Source organism: Zootoca vivipara, chromosome 10, assembly GCF_963506605.1.
Source record: "Zootoca vivipara chromosome 10, rZooViv1.1, whole genome shotgun sequence".
NCBI lineage: Eukaryota > Metazoa > Chordata > Lepidosauria > Squamata > Lacertidae > Zootoca > Zootoca vivipara.
Window position 1 is genome coordinate 66801608 of NC_083285.1, and position 18201 is coordinate 66819808.

At 45.7% G+C, this 18201-nt stretch overlaps 1 protein-coding gene across 1 annotated transcript in view; it reads left to right on the forward strand.

Annotated features, from left to right (window-relative positions):
- EXOC4 (exocyst complex component 4) overlaps positions 1 to 18201 on the forward strand; it is a 390546-nt gene that overhangs the window by 353582 nt on the left and 18763 nt on the right. The window contains exons 16-17 of the mRNA XM_035126670.2: positions 3865 to 4043; positions 4800 to 4959. Coding sequence (XP_034982561.1) covers positions 3865 to 4043; positions 4800 to 4959 — 339 coding nt within the window. The remainder of the gene's footprint in view (positions 1 to 3864; positions 4044 to 4799; positions 4960 to 18201) is intronic.

The window sequence follows — 18201 nt, forward strand, 5'->3', positions numbered from 1 at the left end:
TGAAGTAGTTCCCATAATGGCTTGGTGAACTGGACATGAATTAAGTTCATTTTGGATTGCAACCTTGAATGATTCCTAGTTCATCCTCAAGTTCATTTTCTTACATGTGTTTTTTTTTTTACTCTTCAGATTATTTGGACCATTAAGCTTAATTATCACAATTATTAGGGGAAATATTGACACTTCACATTTCACTATGTGTGTGTTTTTATGTTTTCTTAAACCTTTTAAGTTTATTTTATACCACAGCAAAGCAGTTTATTACATTCTTAACACTAAAAGGTTGCTACTCTGCTGATGATCATTTGGATGAACTTGAACCGTGTGAAGGAAACTAGCTTGTTTTGTAAAGGGACAAATGTGAAGTGGAATTAATTCCTCTTGGGACATGTTGAACTAGTTCCTTTAAGAAATGAACTTTCCAGTCTATGAGGGGGGAGTGGTTAGTGTGGTACAATGGATCAAAGCATTGTCTTTGAATGTAAGTAGTTGGGCTCAAACAACAGTGATAATAATAATTTATTCTTTATACCCTGCCCACCTGGCTGGGTTTCCCCAGCCACTCTGGGTGACTTCCAGCAAAATATTAAAATACAACAAAAACCCACCCATTCAATCAAAGTTTCATGCTTTTAACTGACATTTTCTCATCACCATGGGCTGTCTATTTCTTTATTGTTATGAGGGAGCTGGGCTTAAACTGGAAATCCATAGTGTTCTGATGCTGCAAGAATTTCCAGAGGGGTGTTAGTCTTGTGACCAACAAAGCTATCGGAGCAGAAGCTTTTATGGACCGGACGCCACTTCCTCAGATGCATGAAGTGTATCAAAGTGGTGTCTGGTTCATGAACACATTTGCCAGAATAAATTGGTTAGCGTTCAAAGCGCTACTAGACTGTTGATGATTCTAGAAGGAACCTCATTAGTTCATATTTTTTTAAGAAAGCTTTTAAAATGATGTTTTATCTCTAAGAAAGCAGCTGGGTTTGAGCGTGGGGAGAATTCCAGATTGGGGGGGGGGACTCTCCATGGGGGCAAAGGTTTAACATACCCTCTGCCACTGCTCTAGTCAAAGCATCCCTCAGTCGCCTTAAAATGTAAAGATTTAAAAATGAAAGAAAAAAGATTGGTCCTTGTTTCACGTCTCTTCCTCACCGCAGCAAATTTGGCTGCTCCTGCTCTCCAACCCAGACATTCCCCGTTGCCTGTTTCTCAGCCACTTTTGCTCACGTGTTTCAGAACGGCCCCTCTGGCATTTGTGGATGTAGAACGGAAGTGAGTGCATAAGAGGAGAGAGCAAGCCTCCAGAATCTGAGACTTCAGTAGGCGGGTCCAGTGCTGACCTACAAAGGCTTGTTCCACATCCCCCAAGCTCTCATTAGCCTGGTTATCACTCCAGACTCCTGTGTCACCACTTGAGGATTTCATTTGAAATGCCTCCAAAGGACGTATTTGCTGAACCAACATATACTATGTCGGGAGAGCCAAAAGAAAAGGGACATTTGGCATTTTACCTGTGACAACTTGCGCTGTATCTAATCAGCACAGCCCTTTATATGTATTTTCCCCACAGGGGGGTGGGAAATGACAGGCTGAAATGGTGGTTACATTTTAAGCAGAAATCACCTACCAGGTTTCTTCCCCTATTATTATTATTATTATTATTATTATTATTATTATTATTATTATTCACCTATTTGAACTTTAAAGGGAAAATACTACATTGTCACTTTATTTTGAGAATGTCACCTTTATCAGGCAGTTTCAATAAATAAAAGGTCTGCCCTTTGGGGGGCGGGTTAGTGATTTGGCACCAGCCACAGATCACAGTTAACAGTCCCGAAGAAGCATTTTGCAAGAATCAACCTCCCTGCTGTGCAATCAGCAATGTTTTCAGAAAACCTTAATGCCAAAGTTGCATCAAGGTCAACGCAAACATGTCAGCGCAGAGACAGGGGAGACTCTGGGGGCGACAACTGCATGATTTGTCTTTTGCACTTCATTACGTTTTTCAACCAGCCACACTGGGATGGCATGGATGCAACTGGGTGGGTCTTAACTGCAGTTCAATGAATCCGGAACTAGCCTTGGGAGCAAGTGCTCCCTCGCTTGACCAACTTCTTCTCACCCTCGGAATAAGCAGTGTGCCACCTCTGTGATTAACTGCTGTTAACGGGGGTCCCCCTGTTCAACCAGAATGTGAAATTATAGGTTTCACATCCTGGGTTAAGGGAGAACCCTGGCTAATGGTTGTGCTGCTGACCTGCTTAGATGGGTTTTAGGAAATGTGCTTCAGAGAGAAGGTGGCGAGGGCTACAGAGCCAGCCTTCTTATGGCTAGCTCTCGATTGGTCAACAGGGTGACAGCATCACAGCTAGCTCGGCCTACAGTTGGACAACTCAAGTGGCCACCCTGTCCAGCCCCCCTCCATATGGTAGAACCTCACCCACATCAGTGCCCAAAAGCCATCTCCATAGTTCTAGGCCTGCACAGGGCACTGCACATTGCGCCTTGCAAGACGGGGAGCATCAGGGACACCAGTGTTTGAACCAGGAGGTTCTGAATACAAAGCTGAAACCAAATAGAGTGTCTTCTTCACCTCAACAGGATAATGAGCCTCAGAGCCTATTCTAGCAGAAAGGAAATAGGGGTTTGCAACAGCAGCCTCTGTGATTGGCTAGCAGTATGAAGCCTCTTTGGATCAGCAAAGTATAAATACTACGGTAGCATCCTGGCCTTCTGCCCACTGTAGCTCCTGCTCCTGCCACTGATCTGGTGGCCAGGTGGTCTGGGAGGGGCTGTGGCAGCTCCTTCTGAGTGTCTGCTTGCCAGCTTTCTGCCTCCCCCAGCCTTAAGTCCTTGCCTTCAGAGCTGCCTTATTCAAGCAATCAAGGCAACCACAAACCCCATAATCTGCAATTGGACTGCATTATGGAAATTGGGCCCATTTGCATAAATGTATGTAATTGACACACTTTACAAAATTTGCCTTTTGTACAGTTCAGTTCAGATGCTCTTTGGATGCTCTCCTGAAGCCATGGGGAAGGAAGCGCAACCGACTTCTTCTTAATTCTATATCTCTGAGTCTTAAGAGGGGGAGAAATACCGTAGTTCTCTCCCCGCCCCCCTTTGGACACAGCCCAGGACACTTTGCATATTCAGTAGAATCAAGTGGTGCCGCCTTTCCTGGACTCTACCACTTCAGACTTCCAGTTTGGGGCAGGACAGTTTTTGATCAGAAATAGTGCCAGGGCAGAGAGGGAAATGGGTTTGAGAGGCACAGGAGATAGATGTGATATATAAAATACCACAATCATAATTCTATAGCTACATACCGGGAAGATTCCAATAAGTAGACAAGACTACATTTCTTACATTGTGGTTACAATGAATACTAGCCAGGTTTTAGAGAAAAATAAAAATAAAAATTGCTATCCCACACCCCAGACGCCATTGCATAAGACTAAAGTGTTCAGGAAAAGATATAGTTGACGTTTCCTTCTTGGCCCAAGCCTTAATTCTCCCCTGCCTTGGAGCAACAAGAATAATGGGTGGTTTTCAAACCAAGTCCTACTCACAGTACACCCATTGAAAATAATGAACCCAAGTCTACTCAGGGTAGGACTAGCATTGTCTACCACCCACTGCTACTATCTTCTTCAGTATAAAGAAGGCAATATGACATTTGGCACATCCATAGATTCCCTGTGTCTTGTCCAAGGGATCCATGGATGATTTGGATTTCCCCACATGCAAATATACACCCAACCATTGGGTCTTGGCAGCTGTTGATTAAGCTAAATATTTTCTCTGATTAAGTAGTATGACGTCGTTGCACAGCTATCATTGCCTTCTGTTTTACAGGGTTCACTGCTTCCACTATCTGATCCCCTTGACTAAGCAAGGAAATTACGCCATTGTTGCCAATGTGGAGAGCATGGATTATGACCCCCTGGTGGTGCGACTCAATAAGGACATCAGCTTCGTTGAAGAAGCCATGAGTGCCAGTCTTCAGCAGCACAAGTTCCAGTATATCTTTGAAGGTCATTTGCTTTCCAGTGATTTGGGGGTGATGAGCCCTATACAGTCCAGCAAGCAGGTGGTGTAGGGGAGATTTCCATTTTCTGGGTGAAAGCAGCATAGCTGCCAAGTTTTCCCTTTTCTTGCGAGGAAGCCTATTAAGCATAAGGGAAAATCCCTTTAAAAAAGGGATAACTTGGCAGCTATGGAAAGCAGGCCTTGCTGAGTCCATATATGGAATTGCAGGCTGTCTTAGGTTAAAGACATGAGCTTGTGAGTCTTGTTGCTAAGCCAATATATGACTTCATGAGAATGAGCAAGCATGTGAGTGCCCCAGTTAGCGTGTTAGACTAGGACCTGGGAGACCAGGGTTCAAATCTCCACTCAGCCATGAAGATCACTTGGTGACCTTGAGCTAGTTACTGCCTCTCAGCCTAACCTACCTCACAGGGTTGTTGTGGACGTTAAATGGGGAGCGGAAAGAACCACATTCACCACCTTGAGCTCTTCCCCCTTGCATTTCATCAGGCAGGGCAGCCAAAACTAAAATGTTGCAAAAATTCTGTGCTAAGGACATAGTTTGGAAAGCTTTTGTGAGTGCCCTGAAATAAATGGGACCCTGGAAAAGGTCAAAAGCTGTTTGATGTGCCTCATTAAGCAGAATCAAGTTGTTTCATAAGTTACTGTTTTGCTGATTCTCTCTCTCTCTCTCTCTCAATTCTTTCTTCTTACCGGTCACCTATATGTGAAACTTGCCTTATCTTTCCTGCTCCCTCCAGGTTTGGGCCACTTGATTTCCTGTATTCTCATAAACGGGGCCCAGTACTTCAAGCGCATCAGCGAATCTGGCATCAAGAAGATGTGCCGAAACATCTTTATCCTTCAGCAGAACCTGACCAACATCACCATGTCACGGGAAGCAGACCTGGACTTTGCAAGGTGAGAGGGGAACTTGCGCTGCCTCCAAAATGGGGACTGCAAACGTTTAGCACAGGAGGGAGGGCTCAATGTCTGAGGGTAAGTTCTGCATGTAGAAAGACCTCACTTCAGTTGGATTTTGACGCGGTGGCCCCGTGATCATTAGCATGCAGTGTGGATGTTGTTTTGTCACAAATCCAGCCTTAGGGCAAGACTTTGGCCTAGATGACTTTTCCAGACACAATTCCGCTGTAATTCGGTGTGGGCCGTGGACTGGCGCCCAGGTTAATGAAAGCAAGCATCAACAGCCCCCCGTCCACCCCCATCACCACCAGAAGGATTGCATTGATTTTGCAAACAGATAGGAGAAGTGCAGGCTGCCTCTCTCTGGCCGATTGTCTCTTTAATCTTGGCATTAGTTATTTCAGCAATGGACAGCTGAATGTATGAAATATTCATAAGGATATTTTTGGGGTCAGGAATCAAAATGCCTGTCTGGACTTAGCAGAAAAAGCTTTTGTGTTTGTCCCCCCGTGCCTTGGACTCGGAATAATCCACCAGTAATGGAAGGGGAAGCTCACAGTCTTTTGTCCCCCTTTTTTCCTTCCCCGAGACCGAATTAGATGGGTGAAGAAGTCTGACTTGAGCAGATTTAGGGGGAACAAAGTCCGCTGGCGAGCTTCAATTATTTGGATTCTCATATGGGGAATGATCTCATTATTGAGTTAGCCTATTCATAATAACATTGACATGGGGAAATTACAAAACCCCGAGGCAGAGGGGGGGGGGGCTCCATTACCAATTCTCTCCGGAATATAATTCTCAAATTCAATCATTTCCTTTTTAAATGATTTAAAACACACACACACACACACAACTTGAAATGTTAACTAAATTAGCACAGGTTTTTGGCAGGCAGCACAGGACTCGAACATGTGCTGACAGCAACTGGCACCCATATCGGAGACCCAAGTGCAAGAGAAGGTTGGCAGCAGAAAGAGCCAAGGCAATGAACAGACAGTGTTTGGGACATGGAGGCCTACACTGCCTACTGGCCTGGCCAGGCCTTACAAATGTCAGGGCATCAGTAAAAAGCAAGGGCACCACATTCCCATGCTTTCTCATCATCAGCCCTGTAAGCCCCACTGGATGGGCTGTGGCTCATCTCTTCCGCTGCCACACAAATGAGGTTCTGCCCAAAGGCCACAGTAAGCACTGTTGGTGCTTCCATATTCCCCCTTTGCGCAGGGTAGGCCACACTTCTTGCTGGGCGATTCTCCTTCCCCTTCTCAGAGGAGCCCCACCCTTCAGAATTCCGTGCCTTTTAAAAAATAAAATAAATTTTAATTTAAAGTTTTGGGCATAAGACGCAATCAAAGCCAAACTAATCTAGAGAAGAGAAATGTGAAAGAGCAAGAATAAGAAAAGGAAGGAAACAAAGAATAATGAAAAGAACAGAAGACGAGAAAGAGAATGAAAGCCCGGCCTCTTATCACAATTATATGTTGACTCTTACCCCACACACGAAGAGTGAACCCACCCAGCTCTCACCTGGGAGCTTCCCCCTCTTCCATCCAAACACCTCTCAGGCCCAGCACTGCTTACTGCTGAGGAGTCCAGTCTGATTGCCCTGGCGCCATGTTCTGTAGCCATTTGAGAAGCAGGAACAACTCTGGCCCTGCTTCCACTTACAGTCTCCCCAAGGAGATTCACATGGGTCAAAGGCAGTTTGTTTCAGACTTGTTTTAACAAATCTACCGCTTCTTTGGACTTGCATGGAGTGCCAAATGCATTTGGACAACTGGGCAGTGGCCCTGCCTCAGAACAGCGCCCTCAAGACTGTTCTTTGGCCCAGTGCTCTTCGCATTCTTGCACTGGAGCTCTGATCTTCTCTAGCTGTACAGTTTCCAGTCCACCTTTTGCACATATCTCAAGTCAGCTTATGAAACATGTGAATCACATAGCTGCCATTAGATTAAAACCACTGTGTTCTTCAAACAGCAGGTGAAGCTGCAAATGGCTTTCAGCCATCCAAGTGTTTTTTAAGTATTAAAAAGCCCAAGCATGGCTGATGAGGAAGGGGTTCTGTGATGAGGGTACCACCACTGAAAAAGCCCTGCACCTTGCAGCTATTGGCCAGGCTTTCTGGAATAATGGAGTTCAGAGCAAGGCTTTGTTCACTGGTTGTAGCAGTGGAGGATGAGGAGACCCACTGCAGGCTTCGCCTTGAGCTTGCCCCTTCCAAGAGCTTTCTCAAACTGGCACTAAAGCATGCTCCCATGCCCAGCGGCATCTCTAACCTGGACTCGTCCCCCAAGGTGAGTTTCCCATGTGTGTGTGGAGGGGTGCTTCTGTGACAATGACTGTCATATTCAGTGTTTATGCAACACCATCAAAGCCCTGTATAGGAGTGTGTGGGCTATGGAGTTTCTCAGACCTCTTCATCTCACAAAACCTCACAAGACGAGGGGCTGGGGGCTGGATGGTGTATGTACCTCAAGAGCCATGACACAGCTCTAGCTCACATGCCCTGCATGCATGAGGTTGCTGGGCCCCACGCTGGGCAAAAGATTCCTGCATCAGGTTGCAGGACTCCAGAGCAATCGTATATAGCAGTGAGATGGACCAATGGTCTGCTCTGGTTTAAAGCCGTGTGTGTGTGTGTGTGTGTGTGTGTGTGTGTGTGTGTGTATGTGTGTATGTGTATGTGTAACAATTGTTAAATGAAGCAAACTGTAGTCCCTGAAATACCACTGTTTAAATGGAACCTCTTCTACAGGATATGATGTTGTGATTGATAAGCAGCAACCTGAGCATTATAGACGCTGAGATGTTTTGGATTCGATTCAGCTCCCCCTGAAATATTTGGCAACACACTGCTTGATTTCGGGCGACTCAGTGGCACACATCCAGTTGGGATCCAGCTCTGTTGAGCTGGTGCTGTGCAGCAAATTGCACCCGGTTGCCAAGGTCCCTTTTATGCTGTCATTGTGTGGTTCTGTTGTTTTTAATTTTGTTCTGTAGCAAGCTGCAGGGGTTTTCCTCCCCAGGCTACTTGTAATGTGTCTGTGTTCCTGCAGCAGCAATTTGGTAATATAATGCTGCCACCTACTGGTGTTTTCCGGCAGGAGCTGGAAATTTATTTACTTACTTTCCCATACTGTATATGCGCTGCACTTCAACCCAGCGAGCTCATAGCAGGGTGCATCATACCATCACAAAGCCCCTGTGTGGTGGGCTCCATAGAAAGCATTTCCCACAAGGCTGTGCTTGAAGTTGGAACTCTGCATCCCTAATATAATATAATACTGTAGAATATAATATAATATAATAAATTAAAAGGGACCCAGGTGGCGCTGTGGTTAAACCACTGAGCCTAGGGCTTGCTGATCAGAAGGTCGGCGGTTCGAATCCCTGTGACGGGGTGAGCTCCTGTTGCTTGGTCCCAGCTCCTGCCAACCTAGCAGTTTGAAAGCACGTCAAAGTGTAAGTAGATAAATAGGAACCGCTACAGCGGGAAGGTAAACGACGTTTCCATGTGCTGCTCTGGTTTGCCAGAAGCAGCTTTGTCATGCTGGCCACATGACCTGGAAGCTATACGCCGGCTCCCTCAGCCAATAATGCGAGATGAGCGCGCAACCCCAGAGTCGGTCACGACTGGACCTAATGGTCAGGGGTCCCTTTACCTTTACCTTAATATAATAAATATAATATAATATAATACTTTATTTTTGAATTTTTCAGTTTTACATACATAGAATAAAAACAAAATACACATATCCCCTTTGACTTCCCTCACCCTCTTTTGTGGATCCTTATAATTTCCCCCCTGCATATCCTTTATAACTCCAATTTTTGATAAGTCCTTAAATATTCCTTAATTCAGGTTTTTTTTAACTACAGGTTTTATGTCCATCTTACTAATGACTTGAATTTTTCAAATACATTATATACCCCTCCCCCCATTCTTTATTAAAAATCGATTCTTCCTAGTTTCTAATTCTTCTAGTAAGTTTTGCCATTTCGGTCTAGTCCATTAATGTTACCTGCCACTCTTCCTTGGTCGGGACTGTATCTTCCTTCCATCTCTGGGCTAGCAAAATCGCTGTGGTCGCATACATAAACAGTCTTTTCTGGTCCTTCGGTGTCTCCTCACCTGATATTTCTAAAAGAAAAGCTTCTGGTTTCTTTAAAAAGGTTATCCTTAACATTTTTTTCAACTCATTATGTATCATCTCCCAGAATACTTTTATTACCTTGCATGACCACCCCATATGATAAAAGGCGCCCTCTTTCTCTTTACATTTCCAGCATGCGTTTGATTTTGATTTATACATTTTAGCTAATTTACTAGGGGTTAAATCCCATCGGTACATGTACAGCATGCTGTAAATTTTAAATCTACATTCCATAACTGTGGCAGAGGACATTTTTTTCAACCTGAGGGACGCATTCCTCTATAGGCAACCTTTCGGGATCCACATGGGTGGAGCCAGAGACAAAAAGTGGGTGGAGCAACAGATAGGACTCTTAACATTGCCCATTAAGCTACATTCCAGGTGTAGGTTTACACACACACACACACACACACACAGCGCTCTCAGTCCTCCAAGCAGGCAAACAAGAGGCAGGGTCACAGCCCAAGGCACATTCCAGGCAGGCAAGAGCACTCAGGGAGGGTGTGGAGCAGAGGCTACAAGGGGTGTGGCCTGGAGAGGCTACCAAAGACCAGTTAGTGAGGCCTGGAGGGCCATGTGAGGCTGAGGTTCCTCACTCCTGGTCTGGAAGTTCTCCACCCTTCCTCTGCTTCCTTGTGACAGTAGAAGATTTTGTATAGCTTCAGCCCCATCCCACAGCTGCCTGCAGGATAAAGGTGATAATACTGACATACCTTTCAGAGTTGTTGAAAGGGTTGGTGAAATGATGTGCATCAAGCACTTTGGGTATCAGAGAACAAACTGCTACTTGCTATAAACAATGCCATTCTACTGCAAAGTATTACTGGTTATTTCTTCTTTGTGGCAGTTTTATTTTATTGGGAGTTTCAGTTTTACCATACGTACTGTAGAGGGAAGTGAGCGGGCAAATGGGGCTCGTCAGCCTGGGAAGGAAGCCCATCCAGGAGAATGAAAACCCTGATTCTAAACCTCCGCTGCCTTGTGGGATATCTTCAGAAGAAAAGGCTAAGGAGAAAACCCTGCACAAATGCAGAGCGGTCGGATGGCGCCTTGTACGCCTCCTTCTGGCAACTCCTGTAACCAAGTCAGTGCCAGACATATTGCTCTGCTTTCCTTTGGACCACCTCAGCGAGGCCAAGGGGGTGGTCTTGTTGTCTGAGCAGCCCAGGACCTCCAGACACACTGCCCAGGCGTGCGCCCCAAGGAGGTCAACTCTGGTGCTGCTAATGCAACTGTTTGACCCCCAGAGGCACACTCCACTATCTCCCAAGACAGACGGATGCCAACCACAACAAAAATAGTTATGATTTTACTGATACATTTTTATCTGTTTAATTGTGTATGTGTGTGTATTGAACTATTCCCCACTGGTGAAATTTGAAGTTTATCTCATTCTGTGGAATAGTGGTTTCTGTCCATCGTCCGAAAGGTGGCAAATCACAGCTGTCACTGCAAAGGGGTTGTATTCTGAAGAAATGCTTCCCATGGGAAATTACAGGTAAACGGGCAAGCACGTACATAACTTCCTGCATGTGCCAAACTGAAATGAAAATAAAGACTTGAGCAAGTCGGGTCTGTTACCATCCTTTGGCTGTGAATCAGGACTTGGAATATGAGCAGTTTGGAGTGAGGTACAGGCTCATTTAGGAATCTTCCTTATTTATACTGAGTCAGATCAATAGTTCATCTAGCTCAGTATTGTTGTTGTTGTTTAGTCATGTCCGACTCTTCGTGACCCCATGGACCAGAGCACGCCAGGCACTCCTGTCTTGCACTGCCTCCCGCACTTTGGTCAGACTCATGTTCGTCGCTTCGAGAACACTGTTCAACCATCTCGTCCTCTGTCGTCCCCTTCTCCTTGTGCCCTCCATCTTTCCCAACATCAGGGTCTTTTGCAGGGGGTCTTCTCTTCTCATGAGGTGGCCAAAGTATTGCCTTGTGCGTTTTTGTTTGTTTTTGTTTATCCAAACATTTGGATAATCCAAACATTTATCTATTTGTTGTTTATTTGTTTATCCAAATATTTATCCAAAAGTTGCAATACATTTTCAATCAATACATTTCCTCTTGTGCTGACCAGCTGCAGCTTTCCAGAGTTACAAGCAGGAATCTCTCCCAGTCCTCTCTGGGGACACTGGGGGTTGATTCTGAGACCTCCTGGAGGCAAGGCAGGTGCTCTGCCACTAAGGCACTTCCCAAATTAAGTCCATGAAAGCCAGGTGAAACTACCCAGCTAGTGCTGAAAGATATTACAGTTTCTCCGTATTGCATGCTTTGTTTTATTTCTTCATCTCAAACATTAAAACTGGTTTTCATTAAAACTGAGAGCTAGTGTGGCTTCATGTTTAGGGTTCAGATCTCCCACTCAGCTGTGAAGCTTCCTGGATAACCTTGGGCCAGTGACTACATCCCCTAAGATGTTTGTTGTGAGGATAAAACAGTGAAGGAGAGAGTCATGCATGTCACCTTTAGTTCCTTAGTTATTAGGTGAGAAATACAGTAAATGCACAAATTAATAAATAAACACTGATGCACCATTTATTTATTTATTTATTTATTTATTTATTTATTTATTTATTTATTTATTTAAGCGGCCTTTCGATGGCATCTATAAAAGCCATAATATTTTTAATTCTTTTTATAAAAAATATTTTTGCATTTTCACAGAATCTTATTGTAGCCTTATCAGCTACTAAGGGTCCTTAAGTTGCGCCCAGGCAGGACAGAGATAGCCAATAATGACACCGGGGTGGGGGGTTGAATCCAGAGAAAGAATTTAATTCTTAAATTTAAGAGACTCCTGGTGGTCAAGCTCACGACAGGAGTAAAGAAACACAAATTGCAAAGCTTCTTATACACTTCTTTGGGCTCCTTTCCCCCTCCTCTATAAATGTGCGCACGCACTCTGTCCGGTCCTTGTGCACAGACACATGCTGACTCAGGCAGCCTTGAGTGCATAGACGCAAAGGCAAAGGGTCTAAAGCATAGGGTCTAAAGCATAGCCGCAAAGGCAAAGGCAGGGGTAACATAAACAGGGCTATAGGGGACAATGGTGATTTGCGCATCTCCCCCCCCCCCCCCCTTTCACATCATCTATGCGTATTGTCAATTACTGTCGAATTCATATCTCTGGCTGGCCCCGGTGCCCTTGGGTAAGTTCCGTGTCTTCGGCAGCTAACGCATCAGTTCTATGCAATGCCTCCTTCTCAGGCTTACCCTTTGGCACACAGAGAGGCAAAGAGAGCAATTGGGGGGGGGGTGTGGCTAAGCCATGCACTCAGGATTATACAATGCAGACTATATGATCAGACTTAGCTCAATAACACAATTGGCAAATCCTTCCCTTCATTATCAAATATTCTTTTATATATTTAATATTCATATTGATATTAAATGTATAAAAGCCATAACAAAACCACTCAACTAACACTGAAAGATATTAAAATATTGGGCAGAAAAAGGTCTTCACCTGCTGCTGCAAAGAGAACAGCATTGGCCCAGTGCTGGGGAGCATGTTCCAAAAGTGAGGTCTTCAAGAGAGGGAGCCCCTTCCTGGGTTCCACCTGCCTCACCTTGGACTGTAGAGGAACCTACATGAGGTCCTCTCCTGGGACCCTTAATACCCAGGCAGGCTCAGGAGAGAGGAGGCCCAATCCTTGAGGTCTCCTGCTCCTAGCCAGTTAGGGCTTCAAAGGTTTAGAATGATTAAAGGCAGCTTTAATGGCGCCTCCTTGGGTCCTGCTTTATGTTGGTGCTTAAGAACACATGCTTTGCTTACTTTTCAATTAAGAACTTGGCTCCCAAAAATATTTCCTTTCCCTTTTAAATTTTTCCCCGTCTTGTTTGTCGTCTTCCCTGTAGTTTCTGCTGAGCTCTGATCTCAGCATAGCTTTAATTAGTTCTAATTAGCACTTGCGCTACATTGACAACAACAAAAGCCCCCAAACATGGTGGATTAAGCCCGAACCCCCCTCTGCCTTGCTGTGCCTTTCCTCATTGTGGTTCCCTTTTGCGTGGAGCGATCAAAGTCTGGGCTTCCCTTCTCTTCTCTAGAGGAAGCAAGAAAACAGATCTGCCAGATTCAGTCTGTGGAATAGGACGGTGGTGTCTTCAGTAGCTTCCTCGGCAGGAGAATTTTGGGCAAAATGCAGGTTCTCTCGCCATCGTTGTTTTCATTATCCTTGTTCTAACATGTGCTGCTGTGCCTGATGGGGGTTGTAGTGCAAAACATATGGAGGGCACCCGGTTGGGGTAGAGTGCTTAAGGGCACAGCCAGCATAGGAGTGTAAAGCAGGCATAGGCAAACTCCGGCCCTCCAGATGTTTGGGACTACAATTCCCATCATCCCTAGCTAACAGGACCAGTGGTCAGGGATGATTGGAATTGTAGTCCCAAACATCTGGAGGGCCAGAGTTTGCCTATGCCTGGTGTAAAGTGTTGGGGAGTCTAGCAGGGTCTTCCTCTTTGCACCTTGATAACACTCTAGCAGAGAGAGCTATGGGTTGGACCTTTGCTGTCCTACAGAGCCTCCCGTAACTTGGCCAGAGCTGGTTCTTCCACTGTTCAGCCCAGCTGAATTAGGTGACTTGAAGAATTGATGAGGATCTGGGTGGCCTGTCTAAGTGCTGCTCCAGCTTTGCTTGCTTGCTTGCTTGCTTGCTTTTATATACTGCCCCTTCATCGAAAAATCTCAGGGCAGCTCACAAGATAGAAACACAAGATAAAAGCGCAAATAAATAGTTAAAGCAGAAACAACAAAACAATAGCCCCCCCCCCCACAAACACATTCTGCCCATCGTCCAGAAAGTGGCAAATTGCAGTTTTCACTGCAATGGGGGTCATAGTCTGAAGAAATGCTTCGCATGGCAAAATTACAGGTAAACATCTATGCATGCACATACAGGGGTCGTCTGTAATACAGTGAAGTGCTGGTGGTGGCCAGTGTGGCTTGAGAAGTGTTATTTTGCAACTTGTGAGGAAATCCCTTCGCTCTGGAGTGCCTCCGGCTTCAAAGCCAAGGAGAAATCAGGTGATGGCAGTGACTGATGTTACCTCTCCCCTGAGACTGCGCCGCTGTTTTGTGCAAGGAGGAAGCAGCCCTTTCTGAAGTTCTGTCTTCAGAGCGGCTTTCAGAATGCACAGAAGGTCTTGCTCTGGATTGGACAGGCCTGTACTCTTGGGTGCCATAGGATTCCTTCTTAGCTGGCAGCACACTGTGCTCAGTCACTCCGGCCCGCTCCTCTTCTTTTCTGAGCTAGGCCTTAGACAGGCCACTCTCCCCATAACTAAGTCCTGGTCCTTCTGAAACCCTCCAGGTCTTATTCCTCAGTTCAGGCTTCTCAGACTGCCAACTCTCACAAGCCATGCACCTCCAGCTATCTCCTGGGCAAAAATGGCCTTTGCAGCTACGTCTTGGGCAGCTGACAGCCTTGCAAGCTTCTCCTCTCTGCCAGCCCTCCTCAAACTCTGCCTGCTCCCGGCGCCAACCTTCTAAGAACACCAGAATAGCCTGGTGGCAGCTGGATCAGCTCAAAGTCCCGTCTAGTCCAGCATCCTGTTCTCTCGGTGGCCAGCCAGATGCCTGTGAGAAACCCACAAGCAGGACATGAGTGCATTGGTGCTCTCAGCAACTGGCATTCAGAGGCATAACTGCCTCGGACAGTTGGGGGACATCATGGCTAGTGGCCATTAGTCTCTGGCTCTTCGTCTCAGGCATGAGACCCTCCTGCTTTGAGAATCACAGTTAAATAGCCGTCATCTCCTTGCAGCATCTCCTCGGATGGAACAGGGTTCAAACAGGTCAGAAGCAAGTAGCCAGAAGTAATGTTTGTGTTTATTACTTTCACTGGGCAGCCTATCTCGTTCTGAGCAAGTAATGACATGCAAACAACATGCCTGTGCACCGTCAAAATGGCAAGAGAGCCACCTCAAAACGCTAAAATAACCAGCTTGTTGGTTCTATTCCAGCCTGCTGAGGACAACCCAGAGAGCTCAAAATGCTTCCTGTAGAGAGTGTTCCCCCTGAGCATGCAAGCTGAAGATGCAGAATGAAGTCAGGCATACTATAAAAAGAGAAGCTACAGCAGGCTTTTTGCCCGTGGTGTGAGCTCAGTTTCCTCTCAGCTTCACAGTTTGCATGCTAGACATATATCCCAGTGTCAGTCTTTTTAAAGAAAATAATAAAGTGCCATATGTACATTTATCTGTTCATCTTTCCATCTTGGGAGGAAGAAAAAAAGAAGCCCTGCAAACATTTTTTTAAGAGTTACTAAAGCTGCTCTAGGGGGTGGTAAGGGGAGGTGGGTTTGTGACATTACAGGCATCCACCAATAGGCGCACTCCACGAGGGGATTCCCCCCCTTTTGTCATATTGAATGGAAACCCTGCACAACCACTTCTGCCACCCCGACTGTCGTGAAACAGAAATATTGTGTCTGCTTATAAAGAGGCAAAACTTCTACTCTTGCAGCAGTACATTTGTGCACACCAGGGCTGAGACAAAAAATGCTGAAATGTTAATGTTGGCCATTTTTTCAGAGGGAAGGAAAATTACATGCATGCACCAAAAATACCTCCCTGCCCCCACCCACATAAAAAACACAGTCCTTGGTTTAGTTTATTTTCAGAGAGGTGACAAAATTCATCCACATTCCGGGAGCTGGGCTTACCATCGGCGGGGAATTAATTTTGCCAATACCACAGGGTTCAGCAGCAGTCCACTCTCCTAGAAATCTGGAGTGGAGCCCCTAAAACGGTTGGATGGTGCCCTGTATACCTCCTTCCGACAACTTCTGCAGCAAAACGTCTTACTCTGCTTTCCTTTGAACCACATCAGCAAGGCCAATTGGGGGGGTGTCTTGTCATCTGGGCAGCCCAGGATCTCCAGACACACTCCCCATAGAGTGCCCCCTAGAGATCACTTAGGTGCTGCTAACACAGTGGTTTGAACAATAACAGAATGCACTGAAAGGCAGCATCCTTCGAAGTAGACTGGGGACTGGGGACTGCCCACCCTGTACTGTTTTCCTGATTTAAATCAAGCAACCCAACCTATATGGGGAAATGGAGACAGGGATTTTCACAAAAAGGAAGGGTCCACTCCTCCTCCTCCTCCTCCTCCTCCTCCTCCTCCTCTTCTTCTTCTTCTTCTTCTTCTTCTTCTTCTTCTTCTTCTTCTTCTTCTTCTTCTTCTTCTTCTCCTCCTCCTCCTCCTCCTCCTCCTCCTCCTCCTCCTTCTCCTTCGGCGATCACTCATAGCCAAGTAGGATTGTCTTCCATGAACACGGTCTTAACAGTGAGTCTGTGACTGTGGAGGCCAATTCTGGATCCACACGTCCCTCCACAGTGGGGACATTGGTTTCCAGGAGGGAGTTGATCACAGTGAGGGTTTGCCAAGTGTGCCTTCCTCTTAGCACGTTTCTCCCTTTCGTCCTGAGTTTGAACGTTTTCAAAGTCCATGACACCTTTGGTAAATAAAGGCTGTTCTTCAATTGGAGCACTTGCAGGCCAGTGTTTCCCAGTTGTCAGTGTTTATACTACATTTTTTAGAATTGCCTTGAGAGAGTCTTTGAACCTATTTTGTTGACCACCAGCATTATGCTTTCTATTTTTAAGTTCGGAATAGAGTCGTTGCTTTGGGAGACAATAATCAGGCATCCGCACAACATGACCAGTCCAACCAAGTTGATGTTGAAGAATCATTGCTTCAACACGGGTGATCTTTGCTTCTTCCAGTACAGTGGCATTAGTCTTCCCAAGTGATGTGTAAAAAATTTCGGATACACCGTTGATGGAATTTTTCAAGGAGTTGGAGATGGCACTTATAAGTGGTCCATGCTTCACAAGCATTTTCACAGAAAGGAAGCGTTCACTACTATCCCAACAGTGTCCCACTCCTGATTCTATTGGGTCAAGGCATTCCCTGCAGCTGTTATTGAATTGTTTGCTTCTTAAACAACAACAGCAATCAGCGGAGTCACAGGTCTCTCCTTATTATCCCAAAACAGCAGATGCAGTGGAGGGAGGGTGGTCCTGGCCAAGGGTTTTCTGATTTTGTAGCTCAGAGCTCCTTCAGGTGACCTGCTTGTGGAGGCAACTGCAATCTCCTAGCTGCTCCAGGATATAAGTGTATCAAACAAATAAATGAGCTGCACAAACTTTCTAAACATTATTATTCTTTTAAGCAGCCTGTTCAAAAGAGTAGAGCACCTAGCAGTAAGTTGGGCATTTAATACTCCTGCCTGCCTGCTTGCCCTCTGCACACCACTGCCTCTCTCTTCTAGGTGGTTTTCCCTTTTGCAGCAAAGATTTCATGTAGATCCGCCTTTTGAACATTTCCTGGGGGCACTTTTAATCCCTTTGCTCTAACCTTTTAAATATGAAGGTGTTCGTGGCCTTGGTAATGATTTTCACTGCCCGAATGTGGATGCTATTTGGTTGCTCTTAATGAAGAGGTGCAATTCCATTTTCTTCAGCTAAAAATACCATTGTCGGGGGTACATTGACGGGTGAAAATTTAAGGGAGGGGAGGACCTTTTCTCACCTGGCAATTTTTGAAATTGAAGGGGAGCGTTGACTGTTTGATGACCTTTTCAGTCTACAGGAAACCTGTTTTCACATTCTCAGAGACAAGAAATTTCACACAGGAGTTGAATCCAGTACTTTCAGCCTCCTCTTCCTCCTCTGCTAGGGGGTGTGCTGGCAGAGTAGGAATACAGGCACCAGAAATTGGCAGTCTCTGGGCCAAATCAAAACTCGTCCCCTGCAACCAACCCCTGAATAGACGAGAGCCTTGGTCTCACCACTCAAAGAATCTGGCCCCTTGGTTACCTTCTCCTCTCTGAGTGGGATGCGGGTGGCACTGTGTTCTAAACCTGAGCCTCTTGGGTTTGCTGAACAGAAGGTCAGCAGTTCAAATCCATGCAGCGGGGTGAGTTCTTGTTGCTCTGTCCCAGCTCCTGCCAACCTAGCAGTTCAAAAGCAGAACAGTGCAAGTGGATAAATACGTACTGCTGCGACGGGAAGGTAAACAGAGTTTCCATGCCCTCTGACAGTCATCACAGTCCTCTATGCACCAGAAGCGGTT